Here is a 17,097-nt window from a genome sequence, read left to right on the forward strand (position 1 = left end):
TATATTTATGGCATTTCAATCCATTGTTATATTAGTTGACATTTGAGAGAATTTTCTCTCTTTTGTCCTACCCTCCCCAAAGTAGATCACCTCTAGCTTACCCTATATGGTAATTTCCCCCTCCCTTTTTTTTTCTTTTTTGTCATCTTAAATTTATGACCAAAAGTAGAACATTATATTTTTTTTAAAAGGCGATATTAATAATAATTTCATATAAATCAATAGAAAACTTATGTAAGAAATATTATTTTTCTAATTTCTATACTAATTTTTTTTTATCTTGTTTAAGCTCTTCTAATAATATTAGCCAAGTTAGGCATAAAAAAATTAAATTGAACTCTAAAAACGTGTATATAATGGTCTTTTTACATGGAAATATAAGCTTACCTAAGAAAATTAGTACTTTTGATCATCACGTTTCACATCTTAGGTAACAAGTTTAACCTAGAGAACTTCAGGCCCATCAAAAGGTAACCCAAATGGGCAGAAAGGCTGGTCCATTCATAATCAGCGGGCTGATCCTGATATGGCCCATTCATAGTCGAGTCGATCACCCGATACCAAAATATCCGAGGCCGATATTTCATTTACCGGCTGTCCCTCTTTTATCATTTCAGAAGCTGAAAACCCTAAAAATCTCCAGATTCAAGCTTTGTATTGTGTACATTTCCAACGTTGTGAATCTTGTGATATCGAAATCTCATCAATGGCGATTGCTGTTCTTGGATTTTCCTGTAGAAGTTACCTCACTTTCCGTCGTCCTCTCGTCTACTGCGTTCACAAGGTCTCTCCTTTGCTGGAAAAAAAACCCTAGTATTTCATGACGGGTACCCTATGTTTGGGTTCCGAGAAAACACAGGAAAACAGAAGAAAAGAAAAGAAAAGAAGATATCAGATTACGTGCTTTGTGAAAAAAAGAAAAGGAAAATTCAGCTTAACTTAGCTAATAGTTGTGTCAGAGAAATCGATTTCATAGATATTTTTTGCATTTTACTATAGGTTCGACACCGCAGCAATGTTGCAACTGTTGAATCGCCTCCTGAACCAGTGGGTGTTACGAAGGAAGAAGAACCTCATTGGGCTACTTCTGATGGAAGAGGTAAGTTTTGGATCTTTGATAACTTCTTAGCTGATGTCTTTTTTGTTTTGAAGGTTTTTGGTAGTATTTGGGTTGTCGTTTGTCGTAATAATCTGATACCTGAGAGTTTTGAATTGTTTTGTGGTTATGTAGGTAATGGTGCTTCTAAGGCACCTGAATGGAAGAAGTTGAATTCTAAAGACCTCGGGATTAGGACGTCGATGATTGCAAAGCCCACAAGATATGTTTTAAATGGACTTAAAAAAAAAGGTACATATATTTTCTTTTCCCATGGTTTCTCAGCAACCAAACAGAAATTTGCATCGCCTCTTTATGGACTATGGTGATATTGATATTTTAAGAATTTCTAAACTAAATTGTCCAATTGCAATTCATAGATTTGATCTAAAATTATTGAAAGCATCAGACATCTAACTTGAAGGAATTGATGTCGTTTAATATGCTGTTGAATTTGTTGAATGCTGCTTTAGTTACTCCCTGCAAAGACAGGGTTAATATGGACAAGTTCAGACCAGTTGCTTTGATTTTAAATGAGAATGCAAAAAGCCAGTAATTGAATTGATGCGTCTTTTGTGTAAATCTACTTCCTCTTCCTCTTTGCATTTTATTATTTAAAGTAAATGATTTATTTTCTGTTGCTGAAAATGGTCCTTTTTGTCACACTACAGGATATGAAGTGTACCTTGTTGGAGGTTGTGTACGGGACCTTATCCTGAAGAGAACTCCTAAAGACTTTGACATCATAACTTCAGCTGAACTTAAGGAGGTTATTATCTCTTTCTCCTTTCATGATCTATTGAGATGCACATCATCTTGAGATTCATTTGAGATTGATGTTTGATATGCGTGCCAAATGTATTGGTTTGTGTTGATTAACATTTTGACAACTGGAATATATCTTGTAGTAGATACAGTAGAATATTGGTTTTTTACAATTTTTTAATCAATCTAATAGTTTTGTATTTTTAGTTGATAGTTTATAAAATATAGCCATCAACCATATAGAGCTTTGAACTAGTGTTTTTGTAAAGACAAGATATTCTAAAAATTCTCTAGAAATCCTTCTCATTTCTAAGTATGGTTCCAGTGATTTCTTGAGGAGGTTGTTTTAGTAGAAAAACTATTTAATTGTGTTAGGCTTGCAATCAAAGCATAATGGAACCTAGGCATTCATGTCACTTGGGCAGGTCTTAATATTTGTCCCATGGCTTTGGTATCCAAAGGTGAACAAGCATCCAAGGGCTGTTTTAATATGCAAGGCTTGTAAGATGGCATTCTAGACCATATGTTGTATCCTTTCTTCAAAGAATAAGGTAAGTGTTTAACTTGCCTTAAGAAAAGGATTGTAAATGAATTTCTTAACAACATAGAAGAAGGGAACTTGATCTAGAATTTCTTTTTATTTCAAAGAAGAAATAGAAGCATGTTCTCAACTTGCCTTACGGAGAGCATGGTAGATAAGTTTATTAATAACGTAGAAGAAGGGAACTTGATCTAGGATTTGTTTCACTATTTCCTTTATGTCAAAGAAGATAGGGAAGAATGTTGTCATCTCTCTTTCTCTTTCTCATGTGGAGGATATATCTGCAAAACTTATTTAAGAGAAAGCCAAGAAAATAAGTGATAAAAAGTGATAAACTAAGTAACAGAATAGAAGAATGCTATCTCTCTCTTTCTCTCATGTGGGTGGTATATCCATAAAACTTATTTAAGAGAAAGCCAAGGAAATAAATGATAAGAAGTGATAAAATTGCAAACCTAATTGGGTGATGATCTAGGAAGTTTTCCCTCCTTTTCTTTGTTGGACATGCTCGTTTGGTACATCTCTGACTGGTAAGCATGCTAAGCATATATCCTATATCTAAACTGCGAAAACATATACTCTGGAGTGTTAGATTCATTGCAGGAAAGGAAATATAGCAAAGATGACAATGAAATAAAATGAAAGAGTACCCTTATCTTGTCTTATCCAACATGGGTACTCCACATATTTTCTAGTATCTATGTAACATAGGTTTTGGATATTGGGACACAGCTAAAACTATCTAGCTAAAACAATACTCATATGTCTCCTAAGCCAAAGTCATCTATTCTATGCTCTCTTTATTTTTTTTGGCTCCATGGTCAGAAAATGTCTGTGACAGAGTGTTGTCAACATGAATACCTTTGTTTTTTTTTTGGATAGGCTTGTCAAAATGAATGCTTCATCCTCTGTGAAACATCCAAGCAGTACAAATTTATTAAGATATTATCCCAGGGACTTTTAGTAGATTAAGAATATGTCCCTGTTTCCCTCTGTTGGACTCAGGTATGTGCTTAGCACTATGAAAGTCAGACACACATCACATACCCATACTCTTGCCATGTTGTTTATATTACTGGTAGTTCATGCATTTTAAAGTATCCATGTACATACAATTAATTTCACAATGAATTACATTGGTGGATTTCTGTTATTTAATTCCACTTTGCCATTATCTTTTTGATGAACTTGTCAGAGATGAAGGTTCCTAGGAGGACTCTCATATTGAACTCCTTGTTTTTGTCTGTGCAAACAACTCCTATATTTTGGCACTTGTAAATAGTTCCAGATTTTTTTTGGGTTTTTATGGTACAATGATTCTCAAATTCCTTTACCTGGGGCCTCTGATGCTTCAAATTTAATTTTTACAATCATCTGCAGGTACTGAGAGCATTTCCCCGATGTGAAGTAGTTGGAAAGCGATTTCCCATATGCCATGTGCATGTCAATGATACCATTGTTGAGGTCTGTCATCTGTGTGATTTTCATGTACATTTCATCTGATTACTAGATAATAAATAAATGGAGCACTTACTTAATTTTACCTGAAAGAAGATTTTTTCGCTGTCTTTCCCTTTCTCACTATTAAAATGGATTCTGTTATGAAGTAGGTTTCAAGTTTTAGCACTTCTGGAAAGAGAACCGGTAGGAAACTTGATTATATTCTCAGAAGACCTCCTGATTGTGATGATCATGATTATATTCGCTGGAGGAATTGTCTACAGCGGGACTTTACTATTAATGGGTAATATACTTGGTGATTGTAGCGGAAGACAGAATGAGTATATGGTTAAATTCCAGATGTAATTTTTTGTTTAGATTTTGTTAATGCTTGCTTTGTCTTCGCAGGTTGATGTTTGATCCTTACACAAAGATAGTGTATGACTATATGGGTGGGATGCAAGATATCAAAAAAGCTAAAGTGTGCATGTATCTCTTTAACTGTGTCAGTTCCAAGAGTTGGTATAAACTTGTTTGAAGCAGATGCAAATGCTTATGACATCTAATGTCTCTCTGTAGGTACGGACTGTAATCCCTGCTAATATTTCTTTTGTGGAGGATTGCGGTGAGTATCTATTTGGTTGTAAAATATAGTGGACATACCTGCATAAAGTCCATATCATTTGGCCTGTGTCTTGTAAAAAGTGGCATCTAACTCTATACAATGCTAATTCTACAGCTCGCATTTTGCGTGGGGTTAGAATTGCAGCACGTTTAGGGTTTCGTTTCACTAAAGATATAGCTCATTCTGTAAGAGAGTTATCTTGCTCAGTGTTAAGACTTGATAAGGTATTCAAAAGTCTGGTCCCTAGACGTAAACTAATTGTGCTCCTTAATCATGTCAAAGTCTATCATGATTCCCATTTTTTCTTGCTTCCAAATGTTGTAGGGAAGGATACTCATGGAAATGAATTACATGCTAGCTTATGGGTCCGCAGAAGCTTCCTTGAGGTTATTATGGAAATTTGGACTCCTGGAGATACTTCTACCCATACAAGTATGGGGTTTTCCCCCTGCTGTTGATGAGTAAATTGCATTCATTAGTTTCCATCCTCTTATATGTTTATCTACTGATAATGTGATAATTGAATCATACAGGCAGCATATCTTGTTTCCCAAGGTTTTCGAAGACGTGATCAGAGATCAAACATGCTTTTGGTGAGTGCAAATGCTTATTTTCTTACTGCTTATGTCATCATGTAATGCCCATACCAAACCTTTCTTGCATTCTTTTGTAAACTGAGTGGCTATTTCCTAGCAAGTGCATCAGATTCTTAGTTGGTGGAGAGATACCAAGTAAATCAATGAGGTGGGAAAGGTGGCAATGATTGGGATACAGAAAAAACGGGGCTGAGGGACTATAGCAATATGGAGGCACTAGGCTATAGGAGTGGAGTGATTTCCTTGCCCAGGTGTTTAAGGTTTGGCAATTTATAAGGAGGCATAGCAGGCTTTTTCCTAAATGAGGCGATGGTCCAATTGCGCCCACCACCTTTAAAAATAAAAGAAGGAGCATTGGTTTTTCCTTTTTCATTACCTTTTACCCATTTATTAAGGTCCCAGAATTTCTACCTTTTCTGGCTCGAAATCCTGCCTTTTGCTGTTTTGGATTTCTGCCTTTGCTTTTCTGTATGTTGGAGATTCTGGCAGTAGCAGTTATTTCCAATCTTCTAACCATCACCACTTGGATTTGAACCCAGTGCTCCAGTCAAAGACTGGAAGGATAATTCTCTCCTTTAGAACCACTTCAGAAACAGGAAGGAATACAACTATAATACGGACCTTCAACTGAAGTTAAGGGGATTCAGGTCCCTACTTCCTATGCCATCTGTTCAGGGTTGAGCACAGTGACTTCCTGGCTCTCCTTAAGCTTAACCTCACACAACCTTCTGATACCTTGGACCTTTGGTGCAATGAGAGGGTTGTTCTGAAGAGTACCGGGGTGCTCTACCCAAGTGCATTTGTGGCAGCATAGATATATTAGTTGTTATACTCATTGCTTTGTTCATTGATTGTCTAAATATCAAAGAAGCAATTGATTGACAATCTCTCTCTACTGGGAGGTTGATTTTTCATGAAATCCCATTTTTCCTGCTTTACTCCCTCTTGTTTACTTATCTCAAGTCAGAAAACTCTAATTTCTGTTCAATCTAGAATGGAAACACTAAGGACAATCTTCAAAAGACCCAGTGATTAGCTGAATGATTGGGATTTTAAGAGCAATGCTCACATTAATTTCAAACCCTTACTACTATATTAGAAGCTCCAGATATAAATGTTGATGTCAAACAATTAAGCAACTAATTTGGCTTTATTTGAGGATCTCTTGCATTTTCACTCAACTCTTTGTACTGAGCTCAGTTTCACATCCTTCATGCACCTTAGATTGCTTTAAAACCTTACTAGTTGCATTCTGTCCTGAGCAACCATCTAATCTTATTGTATTATGCTGTATTGTATGAGCATGATGGTCTCCATGATGCATATCTAAAACTCTTTCACAAGAAATCCAATGTTCTTTCTGGATGTTCTTTGATCTTTACTTCACCTTCTATTGTCCAATGTTGGCAAAATAGACAAATCATTTTCCAGCTCAGTTTTCAAGGGTGTCTGATTTATTTATGGTTATGTTGTTCTGCAGTCTTTGTTTTCAAACCTGGATAGACTTGTGGCACCTGATCGGCCATGCCATAATAGCTTATGGTAAGAACTTTCTCTGCAATTGAAACCTCTTCAATCTGTGTACTAAATAATTTGAAGTTGAAATTACTTGCCTTACCTCATTACTCCAAGCTGTAGCATATTTGTCAGTGTTAACATGTGATTCATTGTGAAATTTGTAAGGTTGTTTGCATTCATAAAAGATTTTCATTTGTTGGTTTCAATTCTGATTTAAATGCTTCTTTTTGTATTGCATAATTTGTTGAAAAAGGTGATCCAGTGCATTACAATTTGATTCATTGCTAGTTACAATATATAGGCCCTCCCATTTTAATGGAGATTGAAGTGACTAAGCTTGGCTCTTGACTGGGAAGGATAAATTGTTTGATAAGTGGTACTTATGTTCAAACACAAGCTATAAGATTCCGTTTGGGAGCAATTTTTGTTAAGTACTTCTAGTCTATAGTGCTTTTATTAGTATTGTTTTCATTTAAAGCACTTTTAAAGAGAATCACTTGATGTTTAGATATAAACCAAATAAGTGTTTTGATAGTGTTCTAAAACAAGAAGTGAATTTTGGAAAAATCACATTTTCCAATAATCACTTCAAGTGATTCTCTAGATTTTAAAAGTGATTTTTGAAAGTTGGTTAAACAGCTAGTTTCTGTTAGGAAACATTTCCAAATATAAAGAAGTGCTTCTAGCCCTATCAAAATAACACCCAAATGGGCTCTCAATATAGTAAAATCACTTAATATTAACTAGTTACGTACAATGGCCTGGTGTTCTTCTTGGTGATATTTATTTATCCACTTTAGTTACCTGTTTTCTTGTAGTGAGTGTCTGCAAGTCTATTTTGAGCCGGTGAATGATTTAATAGGAAGTATGGCTCTAGGTAGAGTGAAATGGTGAATCTGACTCTAAATAGTTGCAACGAAGCCATGTTGTTGTTGGTTTTTTGTTTTTTCCTCTGTAGATGGAAATAATATCAAGGAGTGTAACAGTGAAATGCATCTGGGAAACATAACTCCTTAAGCATCCTCCCACATGAGTATCATAGAAACACTTGGGGGACTTTCTATCCAAATCATAATTTCCTGTCAGAAGTTAGTGTTCCTGTTACCATAGCTTTATTGATTTACATGGAGTGTTAGGCAGTTACAAATTTCTTAGGGGATAATTTATACCACACTCATAGGCTATGTTTGGCTCTTGGAAAGTTTGAGGGAAAATGTGGAGGAAAGAAAATAGAAAGAAAAAATGGAAGAAATTTTTTTGAAGGAAAATAAAAAATAGATAAAATAAATTATTTTTATATGATTTTTCAAACTCATTTCACTTTTTTTTCTTCTATATAAAGATTAAATAGTTTGAAAATGCATAAGTTAATAAGTAATTTTAATTATATTTGATTTATTTTATATTTCCCATAGTGAAGCCAAACATAGTATTTTTTTCTTTCCTTAATATTTCCCAAGAACCAAACATAGCCATAATGTTGTTGGATTTCTATGTTTCTCTAATAAATTGATTTATGATATTCTTCTGTATATCTGAGGTGGCTGTACTTACAAGGTAACCATGGGTTCACGATCACAGGATTGGTATGTTAGCATTTCATAAGGCCTTGGTTGACCAACCTCGGCACCCCATGGTTGTTGCAGCATTCAGCCTTGCTGTGCACAATGGTGGATCCTTGTCGGAAGCGGTGGAAATTGCAAGGAGAATCTCCCAACCTCATGACCAGAGCTTCAGTGAATTATTAGAACCTCAGGATCTAGACTCGGATGAATCCTTGATAGACGAGATCATGGATCTTGCAGCATCGGTGAAATCTGCATTGATGAAGATGACAGATGAACATTTTGTTTCCCAAGCAATGAGCAAATACCCACGAGCACCATACTCAGATCTGGTGAGTTTTCCACTCTTTCATTAACCTTTAATTTTGGCAACCTGGTTGTTATCCAAACAGATAATTGAAGTTTTCCTTGACCAGATCACGTGTCTTGGCTTCAATTCTATGCTATCATGGCAGTGTATTACATTACAAATTTCAAATGTACTTGAGCCTTGGGAGTAGGTCCCCTAGGATTTACTGCTTATGAATCCCACTTGTGCAATCCTTCTAGGATGGAATTCTAAGGGTCTGTTTGGTAATTGTTCTTCCAGAAAAAAGAATTTGTTATGAAGGCAAATTGCTTTTTGGTACAAATTTGAGATGTTTTCACGTGAGAAACAGTTGAAAATTTAGATAATGCTTCAAAAACTCTTGCATTATATATGAGCAAGAACACTGTTTTTCATGTTTGAATTACCAAATAAAATTTTGTTCAAAAACATTTTTTTAACTAACTGTTTTGGAAAATGTTGTAAATAGATCCTAAATCTCCAGCTAGTCCTCAACATCACCATGATAGTCATCCCTGTTCTGATGCTAGTAATTTTCTTTCTTCTTTTTGTTTTTTCGGCTTAACTAAGATGTTTATCTGTGTGATCGTTTGAGCTTCTTGCTTGGTTCTTATCTGTGGCCCTTTCTCTTCCGGCTTTCTTCCATTTCACAGGTTTTTATCTCATTGGCATCATTCCTAAGAGCATCTAAGATCTTTCAGTGCGTACAAGGGGGTGCTGAGAAGGGATTCGTACCAAAACAAGGGAGTAGGATTGACTACGAATTCTTAGCATTGGGAAGCCTTCGTGAGGTTCGGCATGTGTTTGCAAGGATCGTTTTTGACACCGTTTACCCTCTAAGCCTCAACACAGAGGACAATTTTGTAAACCAAAATTCTTAGTCAATTAATATTATGGAGCAAAGCTTGTCTCAAATCTCATATTTTTTTTATAAATCAAATGTTATAATATTAATTCGTTTTATCCTCAGCAGCATTTGCAGTAACCCGTTTCCTCGGTATCTTCATCCTTTCCTTTGGTTTGAATCCTTTGCCTTCATTGTAAGCTCGGGGGTCACAGACATGGAATGGGGATGCTTTCAGCTGGGAAAGTTTCTGGAAAAGGTATTCAGCATAAGGTGAATCACACTTGCTTTATTAGGTGTGGGGAAGTAAGTTTGGAAAATTATATAAAACAAGTGAAAAATAGATCATGAATTTAGGGATATGTTTGGATTTTGCAAATTGCAGGGGGGAAATGTTTAAAAAATAATTTTCTTATGTTTGGATAGCATGTCACCCAAGGGAAAAAGAGGGAAGAAAATGCTAAAAATATTTATTTTCAAAGTTCAAGAAAAAATGTGAGAAGAGTTTGGAAATAATGCATTTTTTTTTTTTTGTAAATTTGTTTATTTTTCTCGATTTTTCAATAGACAAACAAAAAAGAAATTATAAATTTTTCGTTTTTTTCCTAATCTTTTTTATCAATTATCTTTCCCTCGAACCTTATCGAATCATAGTCTAGTAGCGTACAACCCATGAACTCCATCTCACTGGGATAGGTTTGCGCCCGTTTGCCTTGGAGGAAGACATAATTGTAGTCAATGTCTTCTATCTTGCCAACAGGGCTACTCCTAAGCACAAGTTTTGGATGATATTTGGCTTTTGGGATTATTTGGATAGTAGTAAAAAATTGTTGGGGTAAATATATTTTACCCTCTCCCTCTTTTGCGTCTTCTAAACTTTGCACAAACTTAATATTTTATCTTCTAAATTTGTTAAAAGAGTAATACTTTGCCTTTGTTGATTGAAAATAAAGATAAAATGTGAAAAAAAAAAAAAAAGCACTTACGGTTCAACTTCAAAAGCATCACATGAACAGTTATGTAGACATATCTTTAAAATTAAAAAATTAAAATTAAGAGTTATTAAATTTTGAAGGCGTTTAAGAAATTTAACTCCAAAATTGCTAATTCAAACCCAAGTTTGAATCAAAGTGTGAAAAAAAGCAAATCATTTTATAATTTTACAGGAAGTTTGTAATTGAAAGACAAAGTGTTGAGTTTTGAATGCGAGGGATGAAGTGTAAAACATGAAAAAAGTTGAAGAGTGTCTAGCCCTAAATTATTAGAAGTAGAAGACCAGAGGTTATATCAATGTATTTATGATTGAAAATTATATTTTAATAATATTTTTAATTTAAAATAAGGATAATTTTGTTGTAAAATTAAATAAAATAGAGAGAATAATTAAAAGAAGAAATTAAGAGAATGAATTTTCAACAACCTCAGGGCTTATTACAACATTGCAAGACTACGATAAAGATTATATGGATATTTGAAAAGTTTAATAATGGAAACAATAATAATCATAATTTTTATTTTTTATTTTTTGTGTTTATAACAAATTTTATATTTAGAAAATTCTAATAAAATTAAAAATTTATTTATCAAATCGTTCTTAAGGAAAGATGAGTTTGAAATTTGGATAAAACAAAGTTAAGAGGAATTTAGCAGGTTAAGTAACATAATCTAGATTTGATTTGTTTGACTAAGCATTTTAGAAGGTTAAGATTTACATGATTTTTTATTTTTATTTTTTTAATATTGGGTCATTCCACAACACAGTGATTACCGCTAAAGAAAAAGAAAAAGAAAAAAGCATAACCCAAAAAAAGGGTTAAAAGAAATATGAAATTACAAATCTAACCTCCCACATATTTTTATCAAAAAAAAATATTCATTTTGAACAAAAATACCATCACTTTTTTCTTACAAACATAGCCTTTACTTTTAAGACATGCATATAAATAATGAAAATATTAAAAGGTATTTGTGTCAAAAAAATGGATTACTCTTCTAGTTTAAAAATGAGAGATGTTAATTTTATAAATTTAGGATTTTTTCATCTTTTTCAATTAATTAATCCAAAAGAAAAAAGATATGTCCAATGATAACGGCTTCTAAAATATCTAAAAAAAACATCTTTTATACAATACAAGAAGTAGATCTATATATATATATATATATATATTTTTTTTTTAATAATTCTTTTTTTTTTTTTGAAAAGGGAAATTTTATTTTCACACAAACTTTTTTTAATTAGACAAGTTTTGACACGTGTTTCCTCCCGATTGGTCTATCGGAGGATGCCAAGCCAACTATAAAAGCGATTGTCTACATTCGGAGTGCCAGCGCACTGCCACGTTGTCATTGCCGCATACCAGCCGTACGATCCGTGTAAAATCAAAAACTGAATCCAACGGTTGCGAGCTAAGGAGCTTTACGCGATATAAAAACTGGTTGTCCGGTTCACAATCGTTCTAAGGTTTGGAATCTCTCGTTATCCATCTCTTCATCTCTGTCATCTCTCATCCTCTCTCTCATTCCAGCTTTAATGGCCGCTGTCTCTGCCACCTCTGTTACCTTCGGATCTTCATTGAAGCTCTTGAAGAGTCGCCAGGTAATACTTTTAAGCTATTTTGGAGTTTTAAGTTTCTAAATGCTCCTTTTGGTTGCTGAGAGTGCAGGAAAATGAAATGAGCTTGGAATCTTACATCAGTCTGTGATTGTAACCTGTTATGAGACCTAAATCAGTTTAAGCTATATTGTATTTGATTTTCTTTAGTGCTCTGTTCGGTTGGTAAGAAAATACTGGAAAAAGAAATGAGCATGGAACCTTAATGCTAACAGCGAATGGCTGTAACATCTTGTGAGGTCTAAAATAGTTTATGCTATCTTGAACTTGATTTTCTTTTGTGCTGTGTTTGGTCGCTGTGAAAATGCAGGAAAATAAAATGAGCTTGGAATATTAGGATTCTGGCCTGTTGTAAGATCTCAAACCGTTTAATCTATTTTGAACTTAATTTAATTTCTTTAATGGTGCTTTGATTTCTCTGAAAATACAGGAAAAAGGAAATGAGGTTGGGTTCTTAGGAAAGCCAATTTCATTCTAACTTGTAGTGGGATTGTGAGATTTCAAACAATTTAAGCTATCTTGGAATGTACTTTTCCTTAATGCTCCGATTGGATGCTGAGGAAGTGCAGGAAATGAAATGAGCTTGGACTCTTACAAGAGCCAATTCATTTTAACCTTTTGTGAGATTTCAAAAAATTTAAGTTATCTTGAAGTTAGTTTTTTAATGCTCCCTTTGGTTTCTGAGAAATCACAGGAAAAGGAAATGAGCTTTGAATCTTACAACAGTGGCTTCAATTTTAACCTTTTCTCAGATTTCAAACAGTTAGAAGTTATTTTGAAGTTAAATTTTCTTAAGTGTTGCATTTGGTTGCTGAAGATCATGGGAAATGAAAATGAGCTTGAAATCTGATGGTAGCCAATTCAATTCTAACATGTGAGATTTGATGTTTTCTGTTTCCTCCTTTGCTTTGGTTTCCTCAGCAACCAAAAAGACTGTGAATGAACTCATCTTACTGGATGGAGATTTGAGATCTGACTCAGTAGCATCAAGTGAGGTTTTTTTGAATTCATAATGGCATTGTTGATTTCAGTTGCAGGGGCAGATTGATTCATGATATGCTACTTTTTATGTACTTCTATTTGAGATTTTGTTTCAGAAATGCCTTCGTTTGGCCTTTTATTTTTGTCCTCTTGGGTGCATGCATTCAGCCTTAATTTTTGCACATGCTTATTGGAGGTTTATTATATGAGGTACAGAAGTTGCAATGGCTGAATATATGGACGTTGTTAGGACAATAATAGCCTAAGCTTAAAGTTTCTGGGGCAAGTAGTGTTTTATATGATACCAGAGCTTGAGTTCTGGCAAGATGTAGTTTTATATGGTAACAGAGGTCAAGTTTCTGGAGTATTTATTTTTAATGTTGATGTCTCGTGCTCCAGAAGGTTTAGAAGAATTTAAGAGGGATGAAGGGATATAGTATATCTTCTAGGTTCATACGCTGACCTTTTATATTGTATCAAAGTCACATGTTCGACCACCTTGTTAATGAAGAGTATGGTCCATATCTTCTTAGCTGTTACTTCATATATGTATGCGGATGGTAAGGGGTTTAGGGTCTAGAGTCCCTCCCACTCCAGTCCACTGTCCAAGCCCCCCACATTTGGGAACTTCAAAATTTTATCATGGGATGTTTAATGTTATTTAGTTAGGCATTTCCTTCAAGAAATAGTTGGATTTGATGGACATGTTCATTGAAGTGTTTTAGAATGTTGATGTACTTATGAATTGGTTATTCATGTGTGTTGTGATTTGTGCCTAGGGAACAAAGTGCTTCCAATTTGTTGGGAGTTCTCCCTTCTTACTTACAAGGGCAGTGTTTTGAAATGGTCCTTCATTGCAAAGATCAGAACAGTCAATTCTAAGGCACAAACTTTGGACAGACTCATATTTATCAGAGATAGGAGATAGAAGATCAGATAATGTTTTACACTTTCGGTTTCTTTGAGGACTATCCTTTGACCTATGTATTATACACTTCACTGTTTATTTTTCTTGGTTAAATTACCTGAAAGTTTTTCCTTAATGTTTGTGCAATTGTATGACATTTAAAGTGCATTTGACAGTGATTCTACGAAGCGTTTCTAACTTTTCTAACACTTGAAAGATAAAATTTTTCAAGTGCTAGAAATGTTTCCTAAAATCACTACCAAACAGACTCTTAATTATGTGAATGCTTGAGTGGCAAGTAAGTCCATAAGATTCAGAGCTTGAGATGCTGAGTATGCAAATAAGATGTATCTTATGTCAAAATGAAGACCTTTGGATGCTAAGATTATATTTTTGCAGATCACTGGAAAGGCCTCAAGTCTGAAGATGGTAACTGTAGGTTGGACAAAGAGTGGCTTCCCTTCGTTGAGAACTTCCCGCTTCCGTGTCTCTTGCTCGGTATGTTCATTTTATTTTTTCCTCTTGCTTTCATTTTCCTGCTGTTTCTTTAAAAGAAGAAAATAAGGGAGTAGTTGTGCTGAGTTTGCAGGCTAAGCCAGAGACAGTACAGAAAGTGTGTGAGATAGTAAAGAAACAACTTGCATTGCCTGCTGAGTCTGAACTCACCCCAGAGTCCAAGTTTGCTGCCCTTGGTGCTGATTCTCTTGACACAGTACGCCCAATATACTTCTTTATCTTTTGATAAACAAACCCCCAATAAAATCCCACATGTTTACGAGGATTAACCATCTTACATACTACTAACATTATAAATTACTGGTCACAGGTGGAGATAGTAATGAGTTTGGAGGAAGAGTTCGGGATCAGCGTGGAAGAGGAAAGCTCTCAGAACATAACAACAGTCCAAGAAGCAGCAGATTTGATAGAGAAGCTTGTCCAGAAGAACAGTGAAGCTTAGAAAACCAACCGGTTAGCTGCAGAGTAGAAGTTTTGGACTTTAAGTAAAAGCCATGAAGAGGAATTTGATCTTGTCCTGCTTTCATTTTTTTGTAACTTTTCTAAAAATATTGGTCCCATTAGCTTTCCATCCATTTTTATCTTGAAACTAATGATTGTTTTAAACTTCACTATTCTAGTTTTATGACCGGCCTTATTGAATGATGATGCTTCTAGACACCACAATCTTGTCGCTTCTTCTCCTACACAATATTTGGTTCACAGGATGTATAATGAAATAGGATAAGAGATATAATAAGTAATCTCATTACTTATCATACCTTATATTCAACCAAATATGAGATAAGATAAATAGTAGGATATATCATTCAATAATTTTTTGTATTTCATGGACTTGTTAGACTTAAGTTGAGATATGGAATATATATGTCCCACATATCAATCATTTTTTTTTTTTTACTTATTTTGTAAAACAAAAAATCTTGATTAAAAAATTATAAATTTGTGATTAAATAATTTAAAATAATCATGAATATGAATAACAAATAAATCAAAATTACTTGATAAATCTTAAATTGTATTTAACAATTTCCAAATAATACAAAATAGATTTAAATTTTTTAATGTCAAATATTTGAATGCAGTATAATTTTTCTACCAAACATTAAAATATAATATGTTCTTTATTATATTTTTCTTTTATTTTTTACAAAAAAATAAAAAATGCCATGTTTTTTGAAACTTGTTTTTAAGTCAAAGAAAAAAAAAAGTTTTTTTAATGTTTTATAAAAATAAGGGTGTTTGACAAGTTATTTTTAAAAATTAAAAAACAAAAAACTTGATTGGTTAAGTTGCTTTTAAAAATAATTGTTTTTGTTTTTGTTTTGTCAAAACATTGTAAATTCAATTTATATAATGTAAATTAAATTTAAGTCAAGTCTTATTAAAAATGAAAATAGTTTGGTAATTACAAATAAATTAAAAAAATAGTTTTTAGTAAATCATGAATAATAATATTATAATAAAATCATAAATTATATTTTTTATTACAAATATATTATTTTATTACATGTTAGAAACATAAGGATAATAACATCTCCATAAATTTCTTGTGGTTAAAAATGAATAATAATAATTATTAACAATGTTTTATTTTAAATGAATAATGAAGAAAATTTATCTTTTTTTTTTTAACATGAGTCAAGGTTTTCATTTCATGTAGACATTTAGTACTAAATTATGAATATAATATTTTATAATGTTTTGATTTAATTTGTAATTACTTAAATAGATTTTTTATTTCAAAATTATTCTTGAAATTAAAAAATTCATTAAAGAATTTAAATTATTAATTATATCTTACTTAATTTGTAATTTATTTATCCAAATTCAAACAATATAGTTGTGTATAGGAGAAACATGAAAGATATATCGGTTTTGATATATTTTTTTTATAATAATTATGTCTATTTTTTGAGTTTCAAATAAATTGTTAAACTCATTAATAAATTCAATACAAAATGTCATTTGATTTAAAGTTCATTTTATAGTGAAAAAATTTATAAAAATATAATTATGTGCATAAACTCATTATGAACCAACTTTTATCTATAATGTATGGTATTAATGAGTTCATTATTTGAGTTTCAAATTATTTTTAAAAATTATTAAACTTGTTAATGAAGTCAACACATTAAGTCTTGTTTAATTTGTCTAGTGAAAAAAATTAGAAAATAATGATTCTATGTATAAGAGAAACAATAAAGTCATTCTACACCTATTTTTATCCATAAATTTCTAGTATTGATTAGATCATTATTTGAGTTTTAAGTTATTTTTAAAAATTACTAAACTCGTTAATGAATCCAACACATTAAGTCTTATTTATTTGCCTATAAAAAAAATGAAAAATATGTTGTAAATGAAAAGTAATGAATGACCATATTGATGACCATTATGAACTCCATTTACTCATCTTTAAGATGAGTAATGGGAGTTCATATTATGAAGCCTATAAAAGGCTTCTTACCCCCCCATGTAAAAGCATCCCGAGAAAAGAAAGAAAGCTCTTCCTCTCATTCTCTCTCTCTCTCTCTCTTTCTTTCACTTTCTCAATTCTCTTATTTGATTCCTTCTTCCATATTATATATCAAAGTAAGATATATTTTATCTCTACTACTTTGATTTGCATTATATTTGTCCTTGTTTTACAACACGTTATCAGCACGAATTGCTCTAAAGGTAATTCTCGTATCTTAAACTTGAAGTTATTCATATAGAATAAAATTTTACATATTTATATTATTGTTGATTTGTTTTGTTA

The 17,097-nt window shown here is 32.8% G+C and overlaps 2 protein-coding genes across 6 annotated transcripts; both read left to right on the forward strand.

Annotated features, from left to right (window-relative positions):
- Positions 1–538: 538 nt before the first annotated feature.
- Positions 539–9,443, forward strand: LOC100259104 (uncharacterized). 5 transcript variants are annotated; one of them, XM_002266778.5, is made up of 14 exons: positions 539–784; positions 1,000–1,099; positions 1,232–1,348; positions 1,768–1,865; positions 3,783–3,866; positions 4,013–4,146; positions 4,251–4,323; positions 4,422–4,467; positions 4,582–4,691; positions 4,792–4,899; positions 5,001–5,060; positions 6,544–6,605; positions 8,163–8,478; positions 9,128–9,443. In XM_002266778.5, exons 1-14 carry the CDS (start codon positions 707–709, stop codon positions 9,353–9,355), a joined length of 1,614 nt encoding a protein of 537 aa, XP_002266814.1. In that variant the 5' UTR covers positions 539–706; the 3' UTR covers positions 9,356–9,443. The 5 variants fall into 5 exon arrangements, with proteins under 5 accessions (XP_002266814.1, XP_019077873.1, XP_019077869.1 ...); XM_019222328.2 differs by lacking the exon at positions 9,128–9,443 and having other exon boundaries at positions 543–784; positions 8,122–8,293; XM_019222324.2 differs by lacking the exon at positions 9,128–9,443 and having other exon boundaries at positions 544–784; positions 8,228–8,434.
- A 2,316-nt stretch (positions 9,444–11,759) lies between these two features.
- On the forward strand, positions 11,760–14,993 carry LOC100253968 (acyl carrier protein 1, chloroplastic). The gene is made up of 4 exons (XM_002267578.5): positions 11,760–11,914; positions 14,217–14,315; positions 14,407–14,529; positions 14,644–14,993. Exons 1-4 carry the CDS (start codon positions 11,849–11,851, stop codon positions 14,773–14,775), a joined length of 420 nt encoding a protein of 139 aa, XP_002267614.1. The 5' UTR covers positions 11,760–11,848; the 3' UTR covers positions 14,776–14,993.
- Positions 14,994–17,097: the final 2,104 nt, after the last annotated feature.

This window comes from Vitis vinifera, chromosome 1 (assembly GCF_030704535.1).
Source record: "Vitis vinifera cultivar Pinot Noir 40024 chromosome 1, ASM3070453v1".
NCBI lineage: Eukaryota > Viridiplantae > Streptophyta > Magnoliopsida > Vitales > Vitaceae > Vitis > Vitis vinifera.

What these genes read in the sequence shown, in the direction of transcription:
- LOC100259104 (XM_002266778.5), top strand. Translation starts at nt 707, where the DNA reads ATGGCGATTGCTGTTCTTGGATTTTCCTGTAGAAGTTACCTCACTTTC. An exon ending in TCAATGATACCATTGTTGAG is followed by an intron (nt 3,867 to 4,012) that starts GTCTGTCATCTG and finishes GTTATGAAGTAG; the next exon opens with GTTTCAAGTTTTAGCACTTC. An exon ending in TTCTTTTGTGGAGGATTGCG is followed by an intron (nt 4,468 to 4,581) that starts GTGAGTATCTAT and finishes CTAATTCTACAG; the next exon opens with CTCGCATTTTGCGTGGGGTT.
- LOC100253968 (XM_002267578.5), top strand. Translation starts at nt 11,849, where the DNA reads ATGGCCGCTGTCTCTGCCACCTCTGTTACCTTCGGATCTTCATTGAAG. An exon ending in GCTTCCGTGTCTCTTGCTCG is followed by an intron (nt 14,316 to 14,406) that starts GTATGTTCATTT and finishes CTGAGTTTGCAG; the next exon opens with GCTAAGCCAGAGACAGTACA. An exon ending in GTGCTGATTCTCTTGACACA is followed by an intron (nt 14,530 to 14,643) that starts GTACGCCCAATA and finishes TACTGGTCACAG; the next exon opens with GTGGAGATAGTAATGAGTTT.